Genomic DNA, 25,152 nt, shown 5'->3' on the forward strand with positions numbered 1-25,152 from the left:
GTCAGATCTACTCGTGCCCTTATAATGGGGCAGTGATATTACATTATATTAATACGATTATTCATGAGTTTTTGCCAGCTGTCTTTCCTGCATTTGGCAGATGAAACTGTTGACTTTTACCTGTATTATATGTTTAACTTTTTCGTATTTCTGTAAGATTATGGTTTGCTCCTCATACGTGAATTATGCCGCTCTGCTGCCCGTAGACTGATCCATGTTTGTGATTGGTCAAATGCTGCAAACCCCGCCTCTTTCATGTGCACGCGCTCATAACTGGAAAGGGAAACCCTGGTTGACTTACCGAGTTGATAACCAGCGTCGTGTGACCGCTTATCTCTGATTGCCTTTGTTAGGGTTACTTAAGCTGGATAACTAGAAGATACCCTGGGGTATGTTGAACTTGCTTCGTAGTACAGGCCTCTGGCTGCAGACTCAAGCAACAAGTTGGACCCATTGGTGTCACTAATGGGTGGCCCAGGGCATCAAACTATGATGCTCCACTATGGTTCGTTTTCCCTGATACTTTTCCAGGTTTAGGAAAAACAGTATGGTTGGGCTTAAAATAACTAGAGACCAGACTTGGCAGAAGTATTTTTTGTGCGATTAATTTGTATGTTTATATTATTTTTCAAACCTGTAAATGTTTAGTTTCTAACATCATCACACATCGGACCAATCAAAAGGCATGTTGTTGACGTCACTTTCAAAACATTCAACATGACAGAGTAATTGATTTTGTCCCACAAAACTCAGTTTTGTATGATAAACAAGAAAGCACTACAGAGACAATGATTTTAAAGACAACTGGTCTCATTCATAAATTTGAGCAGAACAAATTTGTGTGTAAACTGCTCGCAGAGGGAAATTACGTGTTTCGGCATTCATCAACATCCTGCCTCTGACCTCTTGTAGAACATGCCTAGATTAGCTTGCACAAAAATATTGCTTGTCAATTAAAATATTAATATGTTCTGTGCTGTTACAATATGCAGATGACTTAAAACAAGTATTTTAAACATGACAAAAGATTAGAAATATAGAACACATTCAGCTTAATTAGTGGGGAATTTGCATATTTAGGGCCCGAGCCTGAACGTTGGGCCTGGCAAGGCCCTATTGTAATTGCAATGTTTATTATCATTCTTTCACAGGTTCAACGTGCCTTTTGGAGGCCTCAGCATCAAAAAAATCATCAAAATTGGTATGCACATTAGAGATTGGAGAAGATTCACTCGTATCACCCAGATCCTTTAACTGATCCGGGGTGAGTCGAGTCTGCTGTCTCCATTCACCCGGGTGACTTGCTGCTAATGCCAGTCAAATTATACTAATTCAAACCATTGATTGTGTGACTCCCTACGCTCTTTAGAAACCTGTAAAATCACATTTTAACATGACCTCAGCCTCAGGTATGGGGCCAGCTGTCGCAGCAGCGCTTTAAACTGTCCACCAACTGTCACCAGGTCATCATACGTGATGACCGTGAAGTGAACAGACAGGCATGTCTAAATTTGCGTCCGAATGATTTGTAATTTTGTGTGATTTATTCACATTGCTGTTGGTGTGTAAAAGCCTTTGGGTTTAGGCAACTAAACCAACATTAGGTTTAGGCAACAAAAGCAACATTAGGTTTAGGCAGCAAATCCAATGTTTTGGCAACTAAAGTGCTTAATTAGGTTTATGAAAACCTTCTCAATCACGTCACTCCACTTCAAAACTACTTGATACTTATGGGATACTAACATCTGTGCCACCACCCAGACCTCCTCCCTACATGGACCACCACTCCTTTGAAACAAATTTGCGATATGACAAGAGCTAATCCATGAGAAAATACAGTAAACCAATACATGATGGTACTGGTATAGATACAATTTTATTGATAAATTACATTTTAAGAATTATACACCCCACTCAAGCTACATTACACAAGTCAAAAGTAATACTAAGCAGTTGATAGAGGCAGCCTATCATACACATTTCTGGAAGGTGCCATAAATATAATAAATGAATGATAAAAATAAATAAAAATGTTGATTGGACTAACTATTTGTATTATAACCAACAGAGATTCATCAATTACACCAGAGGCGGCATCAAGGGGTGCTGCTAAAGGCAGAGGGGCCTGCATCCCTGCGCCTTTTTCTCCAGGTGGTTGAAGAGAGGAATTATGACATTGGCAACTGAGAGCTCCTTGCCATCAAGTTGGCTTTGGAGGAATGGCGACACTGGCTTGGCTCCGGTCTGCTTGCTTTATAGACAACTTTAACCTTTTTTGGAATCGCCCCCGTTTTTATCGGCATGACGGTCTTCACCCGGGTAAACTTGGTAGCCGCATGCTTACTGCAAACATCCAGCACACCGTACACGTCCTGGCCCACACGTGTTGACTATTTACGTGCCACACCCCCTCGGCAGTGTTTCCCTCTCCCTCTTCCTCTATGGCGCCCTCTGAGACTCCTGTGAGCACTGCCTCCCGCAACCACTCCCCCTACAGGCTCCTGCCGCTACTACACATCTCCTCCACAGACAGTACAGCCCCTGCTGCCGCCGTACCTGCTATTCCCCCTGCTCCTAACAACTACAGGAAAAGTTTTTCTGTAGTTTTTCCTCCAGCCTCACATGTTGTTAACATAAACATGAACACATTTAGTTCTCAACCTATCCTTCCACCTGTCGTTCCACCTGTCATTCCTGTCCTCATCTCTACAAGGTCTGCTACCATCAAAAATGCTGCTCCCGGTGCTAGACCCTCACTAGTGAAAGGGAAGAGGCACAGGGGACCTGACCCCCGTTACCTGCGCTCCCTGTCACAGGTCTTGGTAGCTGACAGCAGTGCCCCTCCCTGCCCCTCAAGATAGCCCTGCTGAACGCTCGTTCAATTAACAATAAAGCTTTTATCTTAAATTACTTATTTACCTCTAAAGGCCTGGATCTCCTCCTTTTGACAGAGACTTGGCAAAAAGGTGATGATTATGTCTCCCTAAACGAACTCTGCCCCCCCGATTGCTCGTTTATCTGTGCACCCCGGGCCACAGGCAGGGGTGGGGGCCTTGCAATTGCGCATAAAGACTGCCTTATAATTCGCAGAGTAAGCCTCAGCTCTCTTGCCTCCTTTGAAGTATTGCTGTGTAAAGTTGGTCGCTTGAACCCTTTTCATTGTGCCTTAGTCTATCGCTCTCCAGGAGTAAATAGTGTTTTTCTGTCTGAATTTAGTGATTTTTTAGCATCTATTATTCACCATGAGAAGATCCTCTTAGCCGGGGATTTTAATATCCATGTAAATGACAGCAGAAATTGCCTTGCCTCCAACTTTCTAAATGTTACCGAAGCTTTTAACCTGATTCAACACATTTCTGGTCCAACCCATGCAAAGGGAAACACGTTAGATCTTGTTTTCACTCTGGCTTTAAACGTCGAGTCTGTCACCATTGAACAACCCTTTGTAACTGATCACTCGTGTGTCTTATTCAATCTTTCCTTTGAGGCTGATCTTGCTCCAGTGCAGCAGGTAAAAACCTCACAAAATTTAAATAGTCTCTTAGCTGAAAATTTTACAGCTGCTTTTAACAGCAACGTAGCCTCGACTGCATGGTCCATGCTTTCAATTCACACTGCTCTGCTATTCTAGATGATATTGCCCCCCTTACAACGCATAACCTTCCATCTGTAAAACCCATCCCCTGGCTAACGGATGAGATATGCGGCCTCAGACGCAAATGCCGCCAATCTGAGCGACGGTCGAAGTCCACTAACCTTCAGGTGCACCGTTTGTTTTTACAGGAGCTATTGAGGGAACTCAACAATAGTGTAAAGAAGGCAAGGGCCGCCTACTTTGCAACCCTAGTCAAAACTAGCAGGCGAAACCCAAGGGTCCTTTTCCAAACCATAAACACAATCGTCAGCCCCTCTCCCTGTAGTCCCAATTGCATCCAACCAGGACTGCAATGATTTCCTCTCATTTTTTGTAAATAAAGTCTCTGATGTGAGGGCCAGTATCACCCCCTCTACAGTACCCCGCCTCACCTGCCCTGCTAGGCAGGTTTCTCTCAACAACTTTGCCTGTATTACCAGGCAAAACCTCATCAAGTTAGTCGGCTCAATGAAATCCTCCTCCAGCCCCCTAGACTCTATCCCCACCTCCCTGCTGAAGGAGGTTATTGGCTCTGTTGGCCCCAGCCTGGTCTCTATCATCAACACCTCACTGCAATCAGGTTGTGTTCCCTCCTCCTTCAAACAAGCTGTCGTCAACCCACTTCTCCAAAAACCCAATCTAGACCCATCACTGCCTAAAAACTATAGGCCCATTTCCAAATTGCCATTCATCTCCAAAATTCTTGAAAATGTTGTTACCAACCAACTCTCCTCCTTCCTGGCCAATCATGACATCCTAGATAAATTTCAATCCGGTTTCCGCCAGAAACACTCCACTGAGACAGCCCTCCTCAGAGTCTCTAACGACATCATGATGGCATCTGATGCTGGGGAATGCTCCATTCTGGTACTGCTGGATCTGAGCCCAGCCTTTGACACTGTGGACCACCATATCATGTTAGACAGGCTTAAAGACTGGGTAGGTGTCTCTGGCAACGCCCTGAAATGGTTTACCTCATACCTATCTGAGAGAAGCTTTACTGTGGCTGCCGGCCCTCACACATCTGTGCCCACAGCCTTACATTGCGGCCTGCCCCAAGGCTCTGTGTTGGCTCCAATCCTTTGGGCTCTCTACCTGCTCCCCTTAGGCCCCCTAATCAATAGTTTCAAATGTATTTCCTATCATTGCTATGCGGACGATATCCAGCTATATCTATCTTTTAAACCAGATAACTTAGAAAAAATAAATGTTCTCTTAGAATGCTTAGCTGCCATGAAGAACTGGATGGCAGGCAACTCCCTCCAGCTAAACTCAGAAAAAACTGAGGTTCTCATTGTTGCTGCTGATCCCATCGTAGCCAAGGTGACTGCCCACATGGGGGCCTTAAGCTGTAACATCCGCTCCAGCCTGAGAAACCTCTGCATTTTATTTGATCAAAACATGCTCCTACACAAACACATCAAAACCCTATCCCGCACCTGCTTCTTCCATCTCAGAAATATTGCTAAACTCAGAACCATGGTATCCCACTCAGAATTCGAACTGGCCGTCCACGCTTTCATCTCATCCAGACTCGATTACTGTAACTCACTGTTTACTTGCCTCAATATATCATCTCTGGACCGTCTACAACTAATACAGAACGCTGCCGCTAGGCTGCTAACTCGCTCACAGAAGTCCTGCCATATCACTCCTATCCTCCGCTCCCTACATTGGCTCCCCATAGCTTTTAGATTCCAATTTAAAATACTGGTAACCACCTTCAATGCCCTGCATGGGTCTGCCCCAGCCTACATCTCCGACCTCCTCCAGCCCTACTCCACTAGCCGGTCCCTAAGGTCCTCCGACCAGGGGCTCCTCGCTCTTCCCCGAACCAACCTCAAAACGAAAAGGGGACCGAGCCTTTTGTTCGGTGGCCCCCAGACTCTGGAACGCTCTTCCCTCAGACTTAAGAGCCTCTGCGTCGATTGAAGCTTTCAAGGCGCAATTAAAAACCCACCTGTTTCGACAGGCCTCTGAACTGCATGGCAGTTAATTACTGTGGTTGTTTTATTCTTTGCTGCTCTTCATCTTTGTATATACTGTGTTGTCTTATTATGTTTCGTGAAAGCACTTTGTTGTGTTGTTTTATTATGTTTTGTGAAGCACTTTGTGACTTTGGGCTGCGAAAAGTGCTATATAAATAAAGAATTATTATTATTACTATTATTGAAGGGACAAAGCTGCCGTTTCTGTTTTGGACAGACCACAAAAATCTGGAATACATCCAGTCAACCAGACATCTGAACTCACGCCAGGTTTGCTGTTCCTCATCCGCTTTGACTTCACCCTCTCATAACAGCCGGGGTCCTGCAACGCCAAGTCCGACGCCCTGTCCTGGCAGTTTCAGGAAGAGGAGGAGGACTCTGCCGGCCCGGATACTATGCCTCCACCCTCCCGCGTGGTCGCCACACTCACCTGGGAGATCGAAAAGAGAGTCAGGGCCGCCATCCAGGACCAACCCGTTCCCAGCGCTTGTCCTCCCAATCGTCTGTTTGTTCCACCCAACCTTTGGTCCGAGGTCCTGCAGTGGGCCCACAGCTCCCAACTCACCTGCCACCCTGGGATTCTGAGGACCAAGGAGGTCGTCCAGCGCCGCTTCTGGTGGTCTTCCCTGGGAGAGGACACCAGGGGCTTCGTCAACGCCTGCCCCACCTGCAACCAACACAAACCCTTGCTCCAGGCTCCTGCTGGTCTCCTACACCCTCTGCCAGTTCCTCATTGTCCTTGGTCCCACATCTCCGTGGAGTTCGTCACCGGTCTGCCACCGTCCAGTGGCAACACCACCATACTGACAGTGGTGGACTGATTCAGTAAGATGGCCCACTTCGTGCCCCTACCTAAGCTCCCATCCTCCAAAGAGACTGCCCAGCTACTGCTTAACCACGTCTTCCGACTCCACGGCATCCTGGTTGATGCCAGTCCAGGTCCCTTCAGAGTTCTGCTCGCTGCTGGGGGCCACCGTCAGCCTTTCATCTGGATATCACCCCCAGTCCAATGGCCAGACAGAGCGAAAGAACCAGGAGATGGAGACGTTGCTTCGCTGCATGACATCCCAGCATCCCAGCACCCATCCTCATGATCCGAGCGACTCCTGTGGGTGGAGTACGCCCACAACACCCTGACCAGCTCTGCCATGGGTCTCTCTTCTTTCCAGTGATCCTACAGCTTCCAGCCCCCCCTGTTCCCATCTCTGGAGAAAGAAGCTTCCTGCCCGTCAGTCCAAGCCTTCATCCACTGGTGTCGTCGGACCTGGGTCCAGGCCCACAACGCTCTCCTCTGAGCCGCCAGCCACTACGCATCTGCCGCCAACTGTCGTCGCTTCTAGGCTCCGGGTTATCAGCGAGGGAATAAGGTCTGGCTCTCTACCCGAGACCTCCCCCTGAAAGTGGCATCCAAAAAGCTGGCCCCACGGTTCATCAGGCCCTTCGAGATCGAGGAAATCATCAACCCAGTGGCCACACGGCTCAAGCTCCCCTAGTCCATGAGAGTTCATCCCACCTTTCACATTTCAAAGGTCAAGCCGGTTCGAGAGAGTGCCCCCCCCCCCCTCGCCTACACGTTCTGCCACCTCCTACGGCCCCGTCGCCGCAGCAGAGGGATACAATACCTGGTGGACTGGGAGGGTTATGGTCCCGAAACGAGGTCTTGGGTCCCAGCGAGGGATGTGCTGGATTGGGCCCTCATCAAAAAGTTCCACCAAGAACATCCAGACCAGCCCACCAGGACCAGGTGTATCCCCAGACCTCGGGGTCGGCCTCCTCAGTCACCCCCTTTTCCTGACCTGTCCAGCGACGACTCTGAGGAAAATGGCGCCAGTTCCGAGGATCCCTCCTCGGACAAGGGAGACAAGTACCCGGGAGCCCAGGAGAGCAGGATGGAGGTCGACGTCTCCGACTAATTCTAATTTTAATTCCAACTCTGCCTGTCCCCGACCAGTCCTCATCAGTTTTCCTTCTGTTTTACGCCAGTGTGGTTCTGTGACGGAACAGCGCTCCACCGGATCTAGTTCCACGATCCACTCGGTCACGGAATTCTTCGCCTGCCACTCGGATCTCCAACCGCGTCGACAGTACTATGTACAGGAAAGAGACTGTTCCCGTGTGTTGGCAGGCCTACGCCACACACCGCATTGTTCCCAGTCGCCTCCTGCGGCGTGTTCCTCGTGGGTGGGCGGCATCATTCCCGGAAGCAAGAACTGTCTACGGTGTCATCTATGAACTGTCCTGTTTCCCGAGTGTGCAATAAAAGTCATTACCAACTGACTGTCGGCCCACGTATGCTGCATTTGGGTCCGCTCCCGACCCGTTACATGTCAGCCCTGTGATAGACTGCTTACCTGTCTGTCTCTACATGTCAGCCCTGTGATTGACTGGTTACCTGTCCAGGGTGTACCCTGCCTTCGCCCAATCTCACCTGGGATCGGCTCAGGAACAGGATAAGCGGTTGATGATGGCTCTGAATGTTTCATTTCTGTTGTCATTTTTGTTTGATACTACTTTTTTTTTATGTCAACATGATGGCTACAAGTTTGATGGGTCACATCCTCTCAGCTCCAAAAGGCCACACAAGGTCATGTAGTGGGTTACAGCTTCACTCTTTCTGCTCCCTGCGTAGCTCGTTGTGTAGATCAAGGCTCCCACACAGCAATTCACGGTCAGGGTTCAGTTCTCTGCAGCTCACCGTGTCCTCATCAAACTCCCATTGAGGTCAGACCAAGCTGCTCCTGGAAAACATGGCTAATAACACATGACTACTCTTTACCACCAAAAGACCACAATGTGAACAACAATGCTGCTTTACATGATAATCCAGCATTGGTTTCCACGTCACTGTAGTGAAGCAGTATTATTGGTTGAGAGAACTGTTTGCATCCACTGCAACATACGGCATTAATAAAAACATGCCGGCTGAAGTGATGGTATCAAGGAGAAATCACTCCTTGTACCTTCATATTTAATACAATTTTTTATTTTAAATGGTGCTGGTCTCCCTTTTCATCTCTGAGTTTTAGATTTTTTTTTCATAATGCAATACAAGTGATCAGCATGGAAACAAGCATATGAAACTGCACAAGACAAGGCAGAGAATGACTGAAATGAAGTGCAAATTAGTATTAGTCTGTGCTTTCTGGTCCAGCAGAGTCCGCTGAGGCCCAGACTGATGCAGACTGCTAACTGGCCTGACACTGGAAACACCATATTGTAGCTCCACCTGCTGCTGTGTGACTGCTCAACTACTCCTGCCTTTTGGTCTATGCCATGGTTGGGATGGATACAAGTGATGATGATGATGATGATGATGATAGACTTTATTGTCACTATACGAATACAGCGAAATGTGTGTGTAAAGTGTCCATGCGTGTGTGAATCATAAGCCTGAAGAGTTGCCTCGCCCAGCCTCCCAGTCAGTGCCGCAATAACAAAGCAAGTTGCCATGGAGATGTCCTTGATTGGGTCCCAGACAGAGTCAACAATCAACAGGTGTCCATGTAGGAAGGGAGGGAGGAATAGTAACGCAGTATTGTAGAGCCTTTCACAGCAGGGATCTCCTGGTTCCAGCAGCAACCTTGGCCAGGGCAGCTGCCGCGAGGGGCCAGAATGCAGATTAGATTGTAGATGTTTGGGTTAGGGCGATTAGTCACATTTCAGTAGACACAACTCACTCTCTTTTTCCAATTTGATCTTCAAGTCGATCCATTCGCCTTAGCAAAGCCGAAAGTTTCTTCAAGATGTTATCCATGTTGCGGTTCATTTCCACAGTCTGAGCGCTGGACACTCTATCCAAGATGTTAACCATATTACGGTCAATCACCGCAGTCTGAGCACTGTCAGCTGTATCCAAGATGTTTACCATATTACGGTTCATTACCACAGTCAGAGTGTTGACAGCTTTGTCCAAGATGTTATCCGTGTTGTGGTTTATAGCCACAGTGCTAGCAGCTCCAGTCTCCATCCATCAATTGTGCCGGGCAGCTTCCCGGGGCTTTGGACTGCTGACACCATCTTCAGAATTTTCCGATACACCAGGGCAGTGCCTAATCCAATCAGCATAAAGCCCGTTATCCTGGTTCCGAATAAGTACACATCCTTGATGTCCTCAACAGAAAGAATCGCCAGGCACACGACCCTCCACTGCTCCCACGAGTCAATAGTGTAACCAGCGGCGAGCGTCCCGTCAGGGCAGGCAGGTTCCCCCGAACTTCTCGTCGAGAAGATTTTGTCAATTGCGTTTAGAGAGCAGTTGACCAATTCCATGATTTAATTTAGAGAAAAATACAGAGAGAGGCTCCCAAATGTATGAGACAAGACAGCAGCAAGACAAGCAAGCAGGGAAGATAAGGGAGTGGGAGAGAGAGAGAGATGCGTCCGCCTTCGTTGAGAGCTGGAGAGGGAATCCATCTCGGCGTGGCTGTGCCTGCTGCCATGGACTACTACTGTTGAGACTATTGCTTCTGTAAATACTACTACTCTTGCTAATGCTACTACTACTATACTATTACTAACACCAAATACAATTGAAAGCCAAGGGCGTGGGCTGCACGAGATTTCTGCCTAAAAGCCTATTAAGGCAGTTTTTTCTCGCCACTGTCGCTGTAACGCTTGCCCCTGGGTGATGTTGGGACTTTAAAATTGTATTGACTCGAACATCATGAGCATATTCTAGTCCTGCTCAATGTGTTACGTGTCCTGAGATGAGTTCTATTGTGATATGGCACTATGAATAAAATTGATTTGAATTACGAAGCAGCAATGACAAAAACAAGAAGAAAAAAAAGGATACAAAAACAAACCAAACATAAAGAAGAATTGTCTTATTGTAGTATGAAAGTGTAGGTTATCAACAAAATCAAAGTTTGGATTGGACCACAAAAGTGACGTAAGGCTTTGACGATAACAAAACCAACATTAGGTTTAGACAACAAAACTGTTAGAATTGGCTTTTACTTTGGTCACTTTAGATGCCGTGACGCGAGTTTCACGCGAGAGTATGAAAAAGTTTCGCTGAATTTTTATAAATGCTTGTATTATCAGGTCAACACTTGTCAACACTTGTTAACCTGATAATACAAGCATTTATAAAAATGTGTTGACCTGATAATACAAGCATTTATAAAAATTCAGCGAAACGTTTTAATACTCTCGCGTGAAACTCGCGTCACGGCATCGGCTAGGTAAACACGGAAGTGGCGTCTACGCTGTGGTAGCATAGCAGCCGAGGATAGAAGCTATCAGGCAAGTGTTCTTTTAAATAAACTCCTGGTGTACGTACAAACTTTCAAATGCCTCATTTTGTGAGTACAGACCCTATGTGTACTGCTGCAGAAGTTTGGTAACATTCCATGCATTATTAGTGGGGTAATTTACGAGATATACACTATGTACTATAGCGCTAGTACTAAGCCATTCGGCTGACAGCCCTATCTTGACCAATGCTGACCATCGCTAAAAATGCTTCCAAGGGGGTATTTGGCTGGATGTCATGGTGGAAATTACCTAGGGTGCATTTCACTCCGAACCTTCACTTTAACTCATGTCACTTACTGGTTGTGTTAATTTTCTGAGAACAGTGTGACATTTAACTTGATAAACAGGAACCTGTTGTATCTTCAAGGCCCTCTTTGATCTGTCAATTAGGTTTGCTAGAATTGATACACACCTCAAGGACAACACCCATACATGTTTCATATTACATTTCTGTAAGTTCACGCCAGAGATAACTGACCAGTGAGACTCGTTTGCCTGAAAGTCCAACCTCTGTACGGGGCAGACCCAGCCCAAGAAGATCAAATGTGACTAGAACCAGGTAATTGTGCTCGCTCTGACTGAGATCCTGTGGGAGATCAAAACCAACGCTTTAGACACGGTTTAGACAACACAACCAACAATAGGTTTAGGCAACAAAACCTCTGAGTTAGGTTTTTTTTTTAAAAAACAACTTCAAAAGAAAACTTTAGGACACAACATGTTCAACACCCATCTGGCGGTTGAAAGTCCTGTGTTGTTGGACCCATCCAGCCCCCCACCGTAAAAAGTCTTTCTCAGTGTTAAATGCTCAACGTCACTAGCTGCACATTGCATACTCATTAGTCATAGTCATAGGCATTTTATTCATGTGTCCACCATGAAAAAGGACCCTGTATCTCTTTTGGTCTAAGAAATGGGCAATCCTTGTTCCTGCACACAAAACCAATAGATTGAATTTCGTGACCATTTCACAAACTGTCATGAGATCGAATCGTACTCTTTTAAGCAAATCACCCTGGTGTTGTGTAGCGATTCAAAAGTGTTGCTTCGGCGCACAGGTGGCCGAGTGGTTAGAGCGCATGCCATGTACGCACGTACGCATACACAGCCGACCCCGGTTCGAATCCCAGCCGGAGGTCCTTTGCTGCATGTCACACCCCCCTCTCTCTCCTGTGTTTCCTATCTGTCCACTGCTAATAAAAGGTGTCTATGCCACAAAAAATCTTTAAAAAAAAGTGTTGCTTCAACACAACAAACAAGTGTTGGATGTAGTAGAGCGAGAAAAGCAGCCTGGAAACCTGAGGACTTGAGGATAGGGAAGTGGAGAGGAATGGACATTCAAGGCATCCCAGACAGGAAACTAAAAAGGAGACAAGATGATAACAGATGGCTACTCAGAGATTCCTGTGAGGCCTTCAAACGGCTGAAGATATTTTGTGATGGCGGTGACATCTGCCCGGCGAGTCAGCATGCTGAGAAATGTCAGCGTTTCAGCTGGATGATAAGTACTCCCCTCTGACAGTAATAAGCATGTAGAGAGCTGAACAAGAGGAAATGAATCAGGACTCAGTAAACCACCTTTCATAATAATGAGGTAAACGAGTATAAACACACCTCTCCTCAGGTGACGCATGGTCCGCCTTAACATTTTAGCCGTAGAACTCTAAAAAGCTTCACCTTATCTTTTCTTACAAAAGGCTTGTTTGGTTGACTACCCTCAAGATTCTAAACCCGGTTTCAACTCGTCACCACTTGATTTCACTGATGAGCCGTATATTTCTAAAAATAAAACGGTTAATTTAGCAACACATTTATTTCCGAATGATTCACACCATGAATAAAGGCATCAACCCATCACATTGTGGGGCTGAGTTGCACCTATATTTATTTAACAACATGGACAACATTGCCTTCACAATAAAAACCCTAGATTAGCCACATTTTGGTTAATTTGTCATGGCCCCGTCACACATTCTGTCAGGATCTGGTGTTTTTGTTGAGTTATTTTGGTAGTTCTGTTTTATGGTGTATTGTCCTGACTTCCTGTTTTATTTTTAAGTCTCTTTCTGTGATGTGTTGTGATTACTTTACTTCCTGTGTGTGATAAGTCTCATCAGCCTTACCTGTTCCCTTGCGTTCTCCCCAATCACTTTCATCCTGCCCTCGTGTTTATCCACCTGTGTCCCATTTTCCCTATCAGCCTTTGTGTTTTTAATCTCTGTTTTCTTTGCTAGTTGGTCATCACCGTTCTGTCTGTACAATATTGGGTTTTGAGATCCACCTCTAAGTTCTGTTTTTTTGTTTAATTATTGTCTTGTTCCTGTTTTGGTCCCCCTGCTCTGGTAGCCTTCTTTAGTTTTTTGACTGTTTTTGCAAGTTTTATTAAAGCTTTCCTTTGAACTGTAACAGAAGGAACTAGCTAAAATGCACAGCAATATGATTTATGATTCTCCTGTGCCTCCAAGGCGAGTATAGGCGTGCTCTCTGTAAGGAGGCCAGGGTGCCCTGAGGCAGGCATGGAGGGAGATATTCTCCAGGCCATGACTCAGGGGCTCATCGCCAGAATGGGCCAAAAACCTCCCTCTATAAGATAATCCGGAATAATAAAAGATGGCAAGAAAAGTGCTAATGAAAAAAAAAAGAACTTAATATAAAATATAAAAATAGATAAAAGATAGACAATAGCAGGAAAGTCAAATTTTAAAGGTGAGTTTTCAGAAAAGCAACAGATGTGCAGACCCTGAGGGAGAGCATTCCAGAGGTGAGAGCCTGCCACACCAAAGGCCCCATCAGCCATAGCCTGGAGCCTGGAGGGGGAAGTGGAGCGTTGGAACATCAGAACAACATAGTGAGCCAGTGAAGATACAGAACATTTGAGAGATAGAAAGAGGCCAAGCCACGCAGAGATTTGTTCCCAAGATCAAACCATTGCAGTTGAATTCTGGACATTCTGGTCTTCTTAACACCCGAGTGCGTGCAATGAGGGGCATGACAGTAATCTAGTGGGAATGTAATAAAAACGTTAATCTCTGCAACGGGGAAAGTGAAGGGCGTAGTCTGCAGATGTAAAAAAGAAATCTATAAAATCACAGCACAGCATAGCAGAGGCCGCCAGAGTAAATAGGTTGAAGAAGCTTCTAAAGGGCGTTTGGTTACTTCTTGGTTCTGTAGTGATGCTAGAATAGAAGGTTCTTGTCCTCATCGAACCTAGCTTCCTTCTAGGTTTTATGATCGTCGTAGCACTGCATGGACAGTTGGGACAGATTTCCTGCTGAGACACTCTGGTTGAATGCAGCAAAATAGCAAAAAGAAGCGACCAGGTCATTCAGCCCAGTCTCACGGCAGAAATCTGTTGGTTCCATCTACAGGGACATGAATTGTCAAAGTTTTTAGTGTTGCTCAGCATAAAACAATGTCAATGGAAAGTTAATTAGGATCCTTTTCCAAGGTGGGTACACAAATAAAACAACCATGTGACTCTGAAATATCCAGAGCAAGTGTTGAGAAAGACTACTTATGATTGGGGGTCCATTTTCCGTTACCATTGTGTTAGTTATGAGATGGAAAATAAATTGACAATTTGTGTCCTTGAACACAAAGAGTGAGACCGGGTTGTGTGAACATGAAAAAAAAAACATGTTGTCTTCGAGATACAAGGTTTATTGTCCTGTGTTTGCTGAACCTCGACAGGTGGAGCAATCTATGCAATCTATTATTGCATGTACATTGTCCATTTTTCATATCTCCCAGCATTAAAACATTTCCAATGGAAATAAACAAAGTTGACAGTGAGGACGGCATTACGCCACACTGAAAGATACCAGTGTGTCCACCAGAAGTGCAGATATGCACAGCTGCTTTGCTCAGATGTGAAATCTCAGAGGTGCTGATGCCTCAGGTGTGGCAGATATTTATAGTCATTTCCCCTTCCTCCCTCTGCTTTTTATGTGTAAATAGGAAACCTTCCATAAGAGCAAACTTAAAAATATCCAGCAACGCCCCTTCCCAATTTTACAAAAGTACTTGTAGAGACATTTCACTGCAAAACTGGAAGAGCTAGAGGGAATTAGATCCCTGATGTCATTATCATCAGAGGACTATGAATGTCACCAAATCCTAGCCAATCCTTGCCTGGGGAATCATGAACATCACAAAGGGAATTGGGAAGAACGAGAGTCAACAGTGGCCCAGCAGGTAATAGTTATACCCTTGTTCATGGGAGAATAAACAACTTGCATGACAACCGCTAAGTACTCAAGAAACAACAGCAACTTAATATATATATATATATGTATAGATAGATAGATAGATAGATAGATAGATAGATAGATAGATAGATAGATGGCTTGTTGGATGTTTGCTCAAACTTTACAGAAAGAGTGGACTTAAAAACAAGATGTTGACTACAGCACATTATGACGAAGAGTTTTTCTTATTCTGACCCAAACTGGAGAAGCTGGAGCAATAGTTCTTTTCCATCAATGCACATTAATCTTTTGAAATTTTAACTTCAGTTGGAAGCTTCAAATAAGCACACAGCGTTTTTTTGCCTTTTCTCTCATATTTGTTGGTGTATTTTTAAATTATACACCTAAACATAAAGCTCCAGAGACAGATATTGAAGGTGGCCTTACCTTGATGCTGATGGATCAACATCAGAGTTGTGGTGAGGAGCCAAAAGTAAGTGGGTAAGTCCATCCTGCTCTCTTCCTCAGCGTCCAGGTGAGAAATCTGCCAAAAGCGATTTGATCTTCACGATAAAATACCTCCAGTAAGATGGCAAGAGGCACAGAAAAAAAGGAGTTAAACACCTGACCTCACGAAGGCTTACACACAAAAGACCCCACCAAAAAATGTCCAACTGGATCCAAAGATCTGCAACAGTCGCCACCCAGGAGCACAGTGTCTCAGTATCCTGAGAGGTTTCCAGACGGAGGGAGGATAACGTGACCGGTTGGGAGCTGTATGATAGCAGATGGAGAGAGGAGGAGGAGGAGGAGGAGGAGGATACACATGGGAGGCTGGGTCTGCAGTGAGACACCTCCAAGGTTTGAATGTCATTAATCACAGCCTGCTGCACCCGCTGCTGACCCCAATCTTGTTCCTATGCTTTCTTAGTCTCGCACTGCGGTCTCAATCATTCAGCTTTTTTCTCTTCTTAAGCCACAATAACAAATTCCTGAAGCCACAATGCAAACAGATTCTTTAAGCCAAAGTCTAACATTAATTGAGCTACAAGGATATCACATTATTTCACCATCACTCTTTAATTAGCAAACAGCAGCTGCTTTTCATTTTGGTTAAAATGAAAAATACTCTTCATTACTACTTACAAATGTTAGTTGTACTTGTAAATGTTAAAAGACAAATATGTTTTGATGACTGGATTTGAATTGTATTAAATGCCATCAAAGGACATCCAAAAAGTGGTTCATTCCAAATTTATAGAATAAAAAACTAATATTGTTACATGTTTTTTTTTTTTTTTCAAACATATTTTTATTGAACTTTTCCTTTTGCAAAGCAGGTCTGCCACAAACAACACAAAAACAGCAACAGTACCAAAGTACATAAACCACAGACAATAAAACCTGACACAGAAATAAGAAAGAATGAAAAGTAAAGACAAAAAGGGTAAAAGGCAAAAATAATAATAACAATCACACTTGAGAGTTCAGGGAGACCAAGGAGGACAGCATAACTCCTACAGCAGCTTGACATATCGGACTATAGCCCTACGCCCTTTTTCCAGGCCATGTTTATAAGCCCTGACCTCATCCTACGAGATACAGTGGCACCCATGTAGTCCAGAAAGGGATCCCAGGTCCCATAAAATAAAAAGGGTTTATATTGTTACATGTTATATATTTTTATTTCCTGGAGCCCAGGATGGTCACTCTTTAAGATTTACCATCACCACTAGCTTTAGTCCAGTTGTGAGCGAAGATAATGGACCAAAGAGGGAAGGTGTGTTAGCAGAGACGCTGATGGAGGCCACTGAGGAATTTCAGTTTGACTTATTGCTAGCTATAGGATTGGAGAACCAACCCTTGAGCCTGATAATTCATCTGCTCTCACGTCATTTCTGAGCTGACAGTGAACTTATATCTATGTTTACAGAGAATACACAGTCGATAATGAGAAAGAAACTATTCAAAGGAAACTTGCTGGTTAAGTGAAGAATCACAATAAGAAACAGATTTCCAGACTGGAAGGTTTCCTGCATTAAATCTACTCCTTCTTGTATCAAGAGGGATTGGGTAGAAAGTGATTAATAAACTTGAAACAAGTGATGCAACGAGGATTTATTTGTTCTGCTCAGCATTGCCAGTTTTTGGGCTAAAAGGTCACAAGCTTGCTGCTAGTTTCAACTTATCCTCATATTATGATTGGTGTGATAACATTTTTGCTTCCTTCTTCAGTTTTCCTACGATTGAATCGAAATAAAACCATTAACAAATCTGGCTTCTGGTATGACGCTGTAAACCAAGTGAACAAGTTACAGTGATCAGTGATTGACAGGTCACTACCACAGTGTCACTACCGTCGGTAAACCACGGTACAGATGCACCTAGCCACTAAGAACACTTCGCTGTAAAGTTGATCTTAAACTATGGAAGCTAACTTTGTCAACAGCTCACTAGATTTCTTTTGGATGGAATAGCGAAGGAGTTGCCTGCAGTCTATTAGAGGCTATTCTGGAACAAACTACTGTACACCAACAACCACAAAAGGTGGACTGTTTTTTTCCTTTTATTTATTTTAGGGGAAGTGGTCTCGCTGTCTTTCTGTCAGCGTAACCAAGGAGAGACCGATGTGGTGAACCAGATTCATAAACAGATTAACGAGGACAATCCAAACATCTGGGAGGCAGATACGTCGTTGAACCCTTTGGTTGGGTTTCCCTAAAATTGCTCCACCAGATCTCGTGAAATGTTCAGAAACGAGCTCTGTGTCCCGAAGTTTAAATAGCAAGGAGGAAGTGTGCTTCACCACCATTATAGGAAGAGGCATGTTATGCCTTCTTTAGATTCTTCCGGTTTTAAAGAAGCGGTATGTTTCTATTTTAACTTTTCTCTAACCCAAACCAAATTCTTTCAACATGTTGAAAAAATGTCATTGGCTTAAGTTCAGAGATGAAAAGCCGGATCACGGTCTTAAGTAAGGAAGAGTAAGGGAGGCAATCAATCTTATGTTGTCCTTTGGCAAGGAAAAAGGAGACATAAGAATGAAAACATCAACTCTTATTCCAGGATGTCTCCTATCAATAGACATTCTCACAATGCATCTATGAGAAAGGACCCTGAAAATATGACTTGGCAATGAAAGGGGTCCTATGACTTAACTTGCCCCAGGTTATGAGTACATGAATTGACCATCTGGGGGGCATTCACACTAGGCCCAGTTGCCCCCGTACCATGCTGAAGCAAGATTGTCCCCCCTCAGTCCTCCACTGGTCTGCACTCACAGCAGCATGGTTACCCCTACTACATACAACATTACGACACGCATGGCTTTACATAGGCTCCAACTAGCGCCGTCTCAGAGTTATTACAATGGAGAACAGAGAGAACATGACTGCAACTTCACTGACAATTTGCATCTGCCCAAATTTTGAGTAACCACTCGACTTGCATCAGAGAATGTGAGCTGAGCACAAGCAGGCGGATGATGGACAGAGCACAGAGTGGCATTTTTACAAGGATGGAAGGTTGCCCTATGTTCCGCTCCAGTTTCGCTCTGGTGCCTCTCACACCATAGGTCTGAAGCATGCCTGACCCGTGTCTTGCACGGTCATCAACATTATTTTCAGTCAAAAATTGGTTCAATAATGGAGTTCACAAAGTACCTAAAAAAGGATACTGTCAAACAGTACTATGTGAACATGCTGGGAAGAAAGCAAAATGTAGTTGTTGCGATTCGAGAGGAGCAGGATGCAATCTGATTTGAGCGCTGAGAGATAATGAGAGGAACACCCTATCGATATGTGAATGTGAATGAGCAACTTTACCATGTCGAAGCCCTCCTCTTCCAGCCGTTCCAGGGCCCGAGGAAGTGTTTAAGAAAGGTATGGTACAGAACACTCACACTAGCTCAGACATCCCTCGGCATGGTACAGATTGCCTAGTGTGTGCCCTGGGTTTAAGTTGAACTCATTTGGGCCAGTTTAACTCTTTAAATCATGCTCAAATCATTTCAAGAGTATCTATTTTCTGTACGGTGATGTATTTCTCAGTGAAACAGGATAGGAGATAAGCGGGAGATAAGGTTGGGAGGAATTTGAATTGATGGTTGAAAAGATGAGCTCATTCTCTAGCTCTGTGCTGCTTAAAATTAAAGATTGTCTGATGGATTGATGTCATGATGTTATTGGTTGAAATTGATTGGTACCAGGCGACAACCTCAGGTTCTGAAAAGTGGAGCCAATGCCAAAGGGCCTCAAACTTTGATCTTCTTCTTCTACTGGCCATCAGGGGACGACGCCTCTGATTGCAAAAATATGTCTCTGAGAAACTCACTTGATTTATGAGTGCAGTAACCATGAGTTTATGGTCTGAGTCAGTTTAGTTGTATGGAAAGGTCATTTTATATCAGGCATGGCAACATTTTGGGAGTCATGAATGTAACTGTCAGAATGTGGACAGTAAACTTTTCACATTTCTTTGTGAATGAGAGAAGTGAAAATACACCTAAGACAGCTCACTCGGCTGGAGAGTTACTACTATCTGTCGACACATTTTAATTTCATTCAGTCAGTGCAAATAAGCAACGTAAACTGTGTGTGCGCTTTTGCGAGTGTCTGCATGTCATTTAGTTTGACTTCTCATCAGGTCTTCAGGGAACATAATTAGAGAGCAGAGGGAATCTGAAAACAACAGCCTGTCGCTCCCATTGCCCCGAGGTAAAGCACAATTAAAGAGGAGGGGATGGTGAGATAATGGGGGAGAGTTGGAGGGGAGAAGAGAAAGGGAGGGCAATGGGAAACAAAAAGAGCAATAGGTAGAGAAGCAAGAGGCGTTTCCATGATTCAAGTCAGTGGACGAAAAGAAAAAGGGAAAGAACAAATCAGAGAATGAAAAATAAAATGTTTAACTCTGAGTAGGGTTGTCAAAATATTTCAATGCAAAAAGGTGTCAAACGTCATAGTTTTCCATCCAACGCCCAAAAAAATGTACATTTCAGAATCGAAAAATCATATCATCCTCGAATGATGCTTACAGAAACACAATTAACATTGTGAGACTATATTTTTTTAACGATCCTGGCTTGTGTTGCTGGCTGGTTTGTGATATGGAAAGAGTGGTTTCCATTTCCCACTCAGTCGCTGTTCAAACTCCAGCCTGCAGTGGTTTTACACTGCAGAGCCAACATACCGGCCTCTGAGTGAATGTCTGTTCTCCCCTGGAGTCAAAGAGCTTTGAAAACATGTAAATTCTGGTGAGTGATGATCCTGAAACGTACAGGACATGCAGAGTGGGAGGAAAAGGATCATTCAAACCAATTCATGAGTCTTATTTACATAGAATAAAGAGGTAGGGTGGGAGGGGAGGTGGAAGGGTCAAAGAAACACAGGGTGCAGTCGAATAGTCTATTTTGCTTAGGAAGGTTTCTAACTGAAGAAGTGACCCGGAAGTAAACAAGTGGCCGCCATGATCAGAGCCGTTCAAATTCTCTTAAATGCAAAGGAAAGGAGCTCCAATGTTTCCTTTCAGAGCTCCTTTAGCATAGGATACAACAGACTTTCCTTTACGAAAGGAAAGGAGATTACGCCGACCCACAATTCTTTGTGAGAGCAACATTTAAAGTGCCGTGTACAATATAGGCATTTGCATATTTAACAATTACTTTCATGCAGACATATAGTAATTGGAATTGTGTTGATAAATGCGTGTGGACAGAGATAATAGTTTAGGGCCCTAGTTTCGTAGACCAGGCGCAGTCAGCTCTCAGCGCACCTGCGCCACGCCGACGGGGTGTGTCCTCCTGGACTTTGTAAGTTTCGTGCTCCGCGCAGGCTAGCGCAGGCACACCTCCCGTCTCGCCCACCCGCGCAAGTGGGAAAGAGGGAGGAGAAGAAGGCGTGAGTGGGAGACGAGGAAGAGACGAGGCGGGGACTGGGATTAATACAGCCGATTCAGATCTTCACCAATCAAATGAGCTCCTCTCCTCTCCTTTAATGCGTTAGGGGAGGTTCAGTGCAAGTTCCGTCACTTGACAACCCAATGACAGAAGCAGCGCCGCCACTCCCACCACGTGCATCACGCGCTGTGCGTGCGTATCATAATAATAACAATGCCGATATTTAAAAAAACAGGAGAGAGAGAGGGAGATGTTTTGGTCCGAGAGGCTGAGTTTCCGTTACGCGTGCCATCCGCCTTTGATCTGACGTCAGATGTGACGGGACAATCTATATAGATATAAATTCACGTGTTGATTCAATTAGTTGCACTAAATAGTGTTTGTTGTGATTATGTATTGCATTTAAATGTGCCTGGAACTGTGGAAACCTGCCTGTGAGGTCTCGGTGATGTGTGCGCACTGCGCGCCGTCAGCCAAACTTCCACTCCGCCAGCTGTGATTCGCCTTGAATGAATGGACTTTATTTACGCCTTGCGCCGAGCGGACAGCTTCCCTGATTCTCTTTTCAACCTTGACAACTCAGGACTCATGTTTGCCTCCTCTGGCCAGCCTCCTTTCTTAAGAGCCTTGATGGCTGGTCCGATGGCCTCATCATTTTCTTGAGCATTCTTCAGATTTGACTTACTCATGAGTTCCAGTGACTTTAACTCCATGTGCGTTGGAAACGTATAAATGTCAGGTATACTGTGGGAGGATGCCCCAAGCTGTGCAACATAAACAGGCGTACTGCAATCAGCTACTGAGGCGCAGACCTTCTGGCAGATCGTTTTGACCCCAGACTGTGGGATAGTCACCCAACTATCACCATCTGCACCTGGCATGTTTTCTTGACAGGTCAGCGTCAATGTTCTGTCGCCCCAGACGATACTGAACATCAAACTCATATGTTGATAGAGCAGCTAGCCAGCGATGCCCTACCGCATTGAGCTTTGCTGTACTCAGCCCGTACGTCAGCGGATTGTTATCTGTACGTACTGTAAATCTTGCCCCATACAAGTAGTCATGGAATTTGTCAACTACAGCCCACTTGAGCGACAAGAACTCCAACTGATGTATGGGGTAATTTTTCTCAGCGGAACTCAGCTTTCGGCTCGCAAAAGCAACCGGTCTCAGGCCTTCAGGATACTCTTAATAATAATACATTTTATTTCATAGGCGCCTTTCTGTCACTCAAGGTCACCTTACAGTAAATAAAAGACAATGTACAGTACACAATAGAATAAAATAAAAATGAAGTAATAAAATAAAATAAAATAAAAATAAGCCACAAAAGTACACAAGAGTAAAGTAAAGTATGGATGGGGAGCTCGGTTAGAGGGAAAAGGCAATCTTAAACAGGTGTGTTTTGAGTCGGGACTTGAAATGTGAAAATGTACTGATGTTCCTTATTTCGGGTGGCAGAGAGTTCCAGAGCCGGGGAGCAGAGCGGCTGAAAGCTCTGCTCCCCATGGTGGTAAGACGGACCGGGGGGACAGTCAGCAGAATGGAGGAGGATGAACGGAGTGTGCGAGAGGGGATGGCAATATGGAGAAGATTGGAAAGATATGGGGGGGCAAGATTGTGAATGGTTTTGAATGTTAACAGGAGGATTTTGTAGTCAATGCGGGACTTGACTGGGAGCCAGTGGAGCTGCTGTAGGACGGGAGTGATGTGGTGGATGGAGGGGGTTCTGGTAATGACACGGGCAGCTGAATTCTGGACCAGTTGAAGTTTGTGCAGGGATTTATGGGTGAGACCGGAGAGGAGGGAGTTGCAGTAATCCAGGCGGGAAGTGATGAGACTATGGACAAGGATAGCAGTGGTGTGGGGAGTAAGGGAGGGGCGGAGGCGGTTGATGTTGCGTAGGTGAAAGTAAGCAGACCGGGTGATGTTGTTGATGTGAGATTGGAAAGAAAGTGTGCTGTCGAGGATGACACCCAGACTCTTAACCTGTGGGGAGGGGGAAACGGAGCAGTTGTCAATGGTGAGGGGGAAGTTGTTGGTTTTGGAGAGTATTGATTGTGTGCCAACGAGAAGAATCTCAGTTTTGTCAGAGTTGAGTTTTAGTAGATTTGAAGTGAACCAGGATTTTATTTCAGTTAAGCAGTCAGTAAGGGAGGAGGGCGGCAGGTTGGAAGTGGGCTTGCTGGCGAAGTAGAGCTGGGTGTCATCCGCATAGCAGTGAAAAGTGATGTTATGTTTGCGGAAGATATTGCCAAGGGGGAGGAGATAAATGATAAAGAGGAGGGGCCCCAGGACAGAGCCTTAAGGCACACCTGAGGTGACAGGGGAAGGTTGGGATGTGAAGGTTTTTAGCTGGATGAACTGAGTGCGGCAGGAGAGATATGACTTGAACCAGTTTAGAGGAGTATGAGTGATGCCGAGGGAGGATAGTCTCTTGAGGAGGGTGGTGTGACAGATGGTATCGAAGGCTGCACTGAGGTCGAGGAGGATGAGAATGGAGAGTAAACCAGAATCAGCTGCCATGAGGAGGTCGTTGGTTATTTTAATGAGTGCAGTCTCTGTGCTATGGAGAGGGCGGAAACCAGACTGGAACTGTTCGTACAGGTTGTTGTTGGATAAATGAGAATGGAGTTGAATTGCTACTGTTTTTTCAAGAATCTTGGAAATGAAGGGGAGATTAGAAATTGGACGGAGGTTATTGAAGTTTGTGGGATCTGCACCAGGTTTTTTCAGAATTGGGGTAATTGCAGCAGTCTTGAATGATGTAGGAACAGTTCCAGTGGAGAGAGAGGAGTGGATAATGGCGGAGATGAGAGGGACCAGAGGAGGAAGGCAGGCTTTGACCAGAACTGTGGGGAGAGGGTCGAGCTGACAGGTGGATGGCTTGGACTTGCGGATAAGATCTGAAATTTCTGGGGGGGTGGGGAGCTGGAAGGAGGAGAAAGAGTGGGTAGGAGGAGGAAGTTCAGATACAACATTGAGGGTGGTTTGTGAGCTGAGATGTTGGTGAATCATCTGGATTTTCTGACTGAGGAATGACATGATGGAGTTACAGAAAGCAGTTGAACAGAGGTGAGATGGTAGAGATTCCGGGGCTTGGGTGACATTCTTGAGCAGTGAGAACAGTGATTTGGTGTTACCTTTGTTGGAAGAGATTATGCCAGTGTAATAATTTGATTTGGTTTGGGTAATGCAGTTCTTGTAATGTAACATGTGATTTTTGTAATTGTCTTTGTGAATATGAAGTCCAGTTTTCCTGTATAGCCGCTCGAGTTGTCGTCCTTTAGTTTTGATGAGTCGAAGTTCGGGGGTAAACCAGGGAGCGGAAAGGGAGAAGGAGACAGATCTGGTTTTTAGCGGAGCAAGGGAGTTGAGAATGTGTTGAAGTCCAGTGTTGTAGTGTGAAACCAGCTGTTCAAGGGAGACTGAGTTGTGAGTGGCCATGAGGGAGTCGATGCTGGAGGAGAGGGAATCTAAGCTAATGTCCTTAATGTTGCGAAAAGAAATGAGACGGCGGAGCTTGGTGGTGGAGAAAGGGAGTTTAACATTAAATGAGAGGAGGAAATGGTCAGATATGGGGAGTTCGACTGCAGTTAGGTCAGAAGGGGGAACACCAGAGCAGCAGATTAAATCCAGAATGTGACCCTTCGAGTGAGTGGGGGTATCGGTGTGCTGATGAAATCCAAAACTGTCGAGGCAGGATGTAAAGTCTTTTGTGAGTGGGTTGTTGGTATTGTCCATGTGAATGTTAAAATCTCCCAGTACAATACAGCCCCAAGACCCTTTAAGCTTGCATCGACATGCAGAATGTATGGCTTTTGTGGATTAGCGAACACCAGAACAGGTGCATGGGTCAAACAGCAGATGATCTGGTGAAATGCATCTGTACAGGATTTGTCCCATCTATCTCCAAAGGGCTCTGATTCCTTCAAGTAGACTTTGTCTACATCTGGGGCATGCTTGTTTCTCTTCTGAGTCGGAGCATAACCCTTGGTGAGTTCAGTCAGTGGTCTAAGGATTGCAGAATAGTTCTGTATGAACCTACGGTAATAACCGCAAAATCCAAGGAAAGACTGCAACATCTTCAGGTTAGTGGGCTTAGGCCAGGTGGTAACGGCCTCAATCTTGTCTGGATCGGGCGCGACACCTTCCGCAGACACAATATGCCCTAGGTACTTAACCTTTGGC

At 45.0% G+C, this 25,152-nt stretch overlaps 1 protein-coding gene across 2 annotated transcripts in view; it reads right to left on the bottom strand.

The window, feature by feature from the left end:
- Positions 1 to 15,757, bottom strand: part of LOC311027209 (endothelin-2) — a 53,324-nt gene extending 37,567 nt beyond the window's left edge. The window contains exons 1-2 of one of the 2 annotated variants that reach the window (XM_084031114.1): positions 15,698 to 15,757; positions 15,516 to 15,612 (exon numbers count right to left, since the gene is read on the bottom strand). In XM_084031114.1, coding sequence (XP_083887240.1) covers positions 15,516 to 15,579 — 64 coding nt within the window. In that variant the 5' untranslated portion in view covers positions 15,580 to 15,612; positions 15,698 to 15,757. Of the gene's footprint in view, positions 1 to 15,515 lie in introns of both variants that reach the window. The other variant, XM_084031113.1, reaches the window with a different exon arrangement.
- Positions 15,758 to 25,152: the final 9,395 nt, after the last annotated feature.

Source organism: Eutrigla gurnardus (assembly GCF_963514095.1).
Source record: "Eutrigla gurnardus genome assembly, chromosome: 16".
NCBI lineage: Eukaryota > Metazoa > Chordata > Actinopteri > Perciformes > Triglidae > Eutrigla > Eutrigla gurnardus.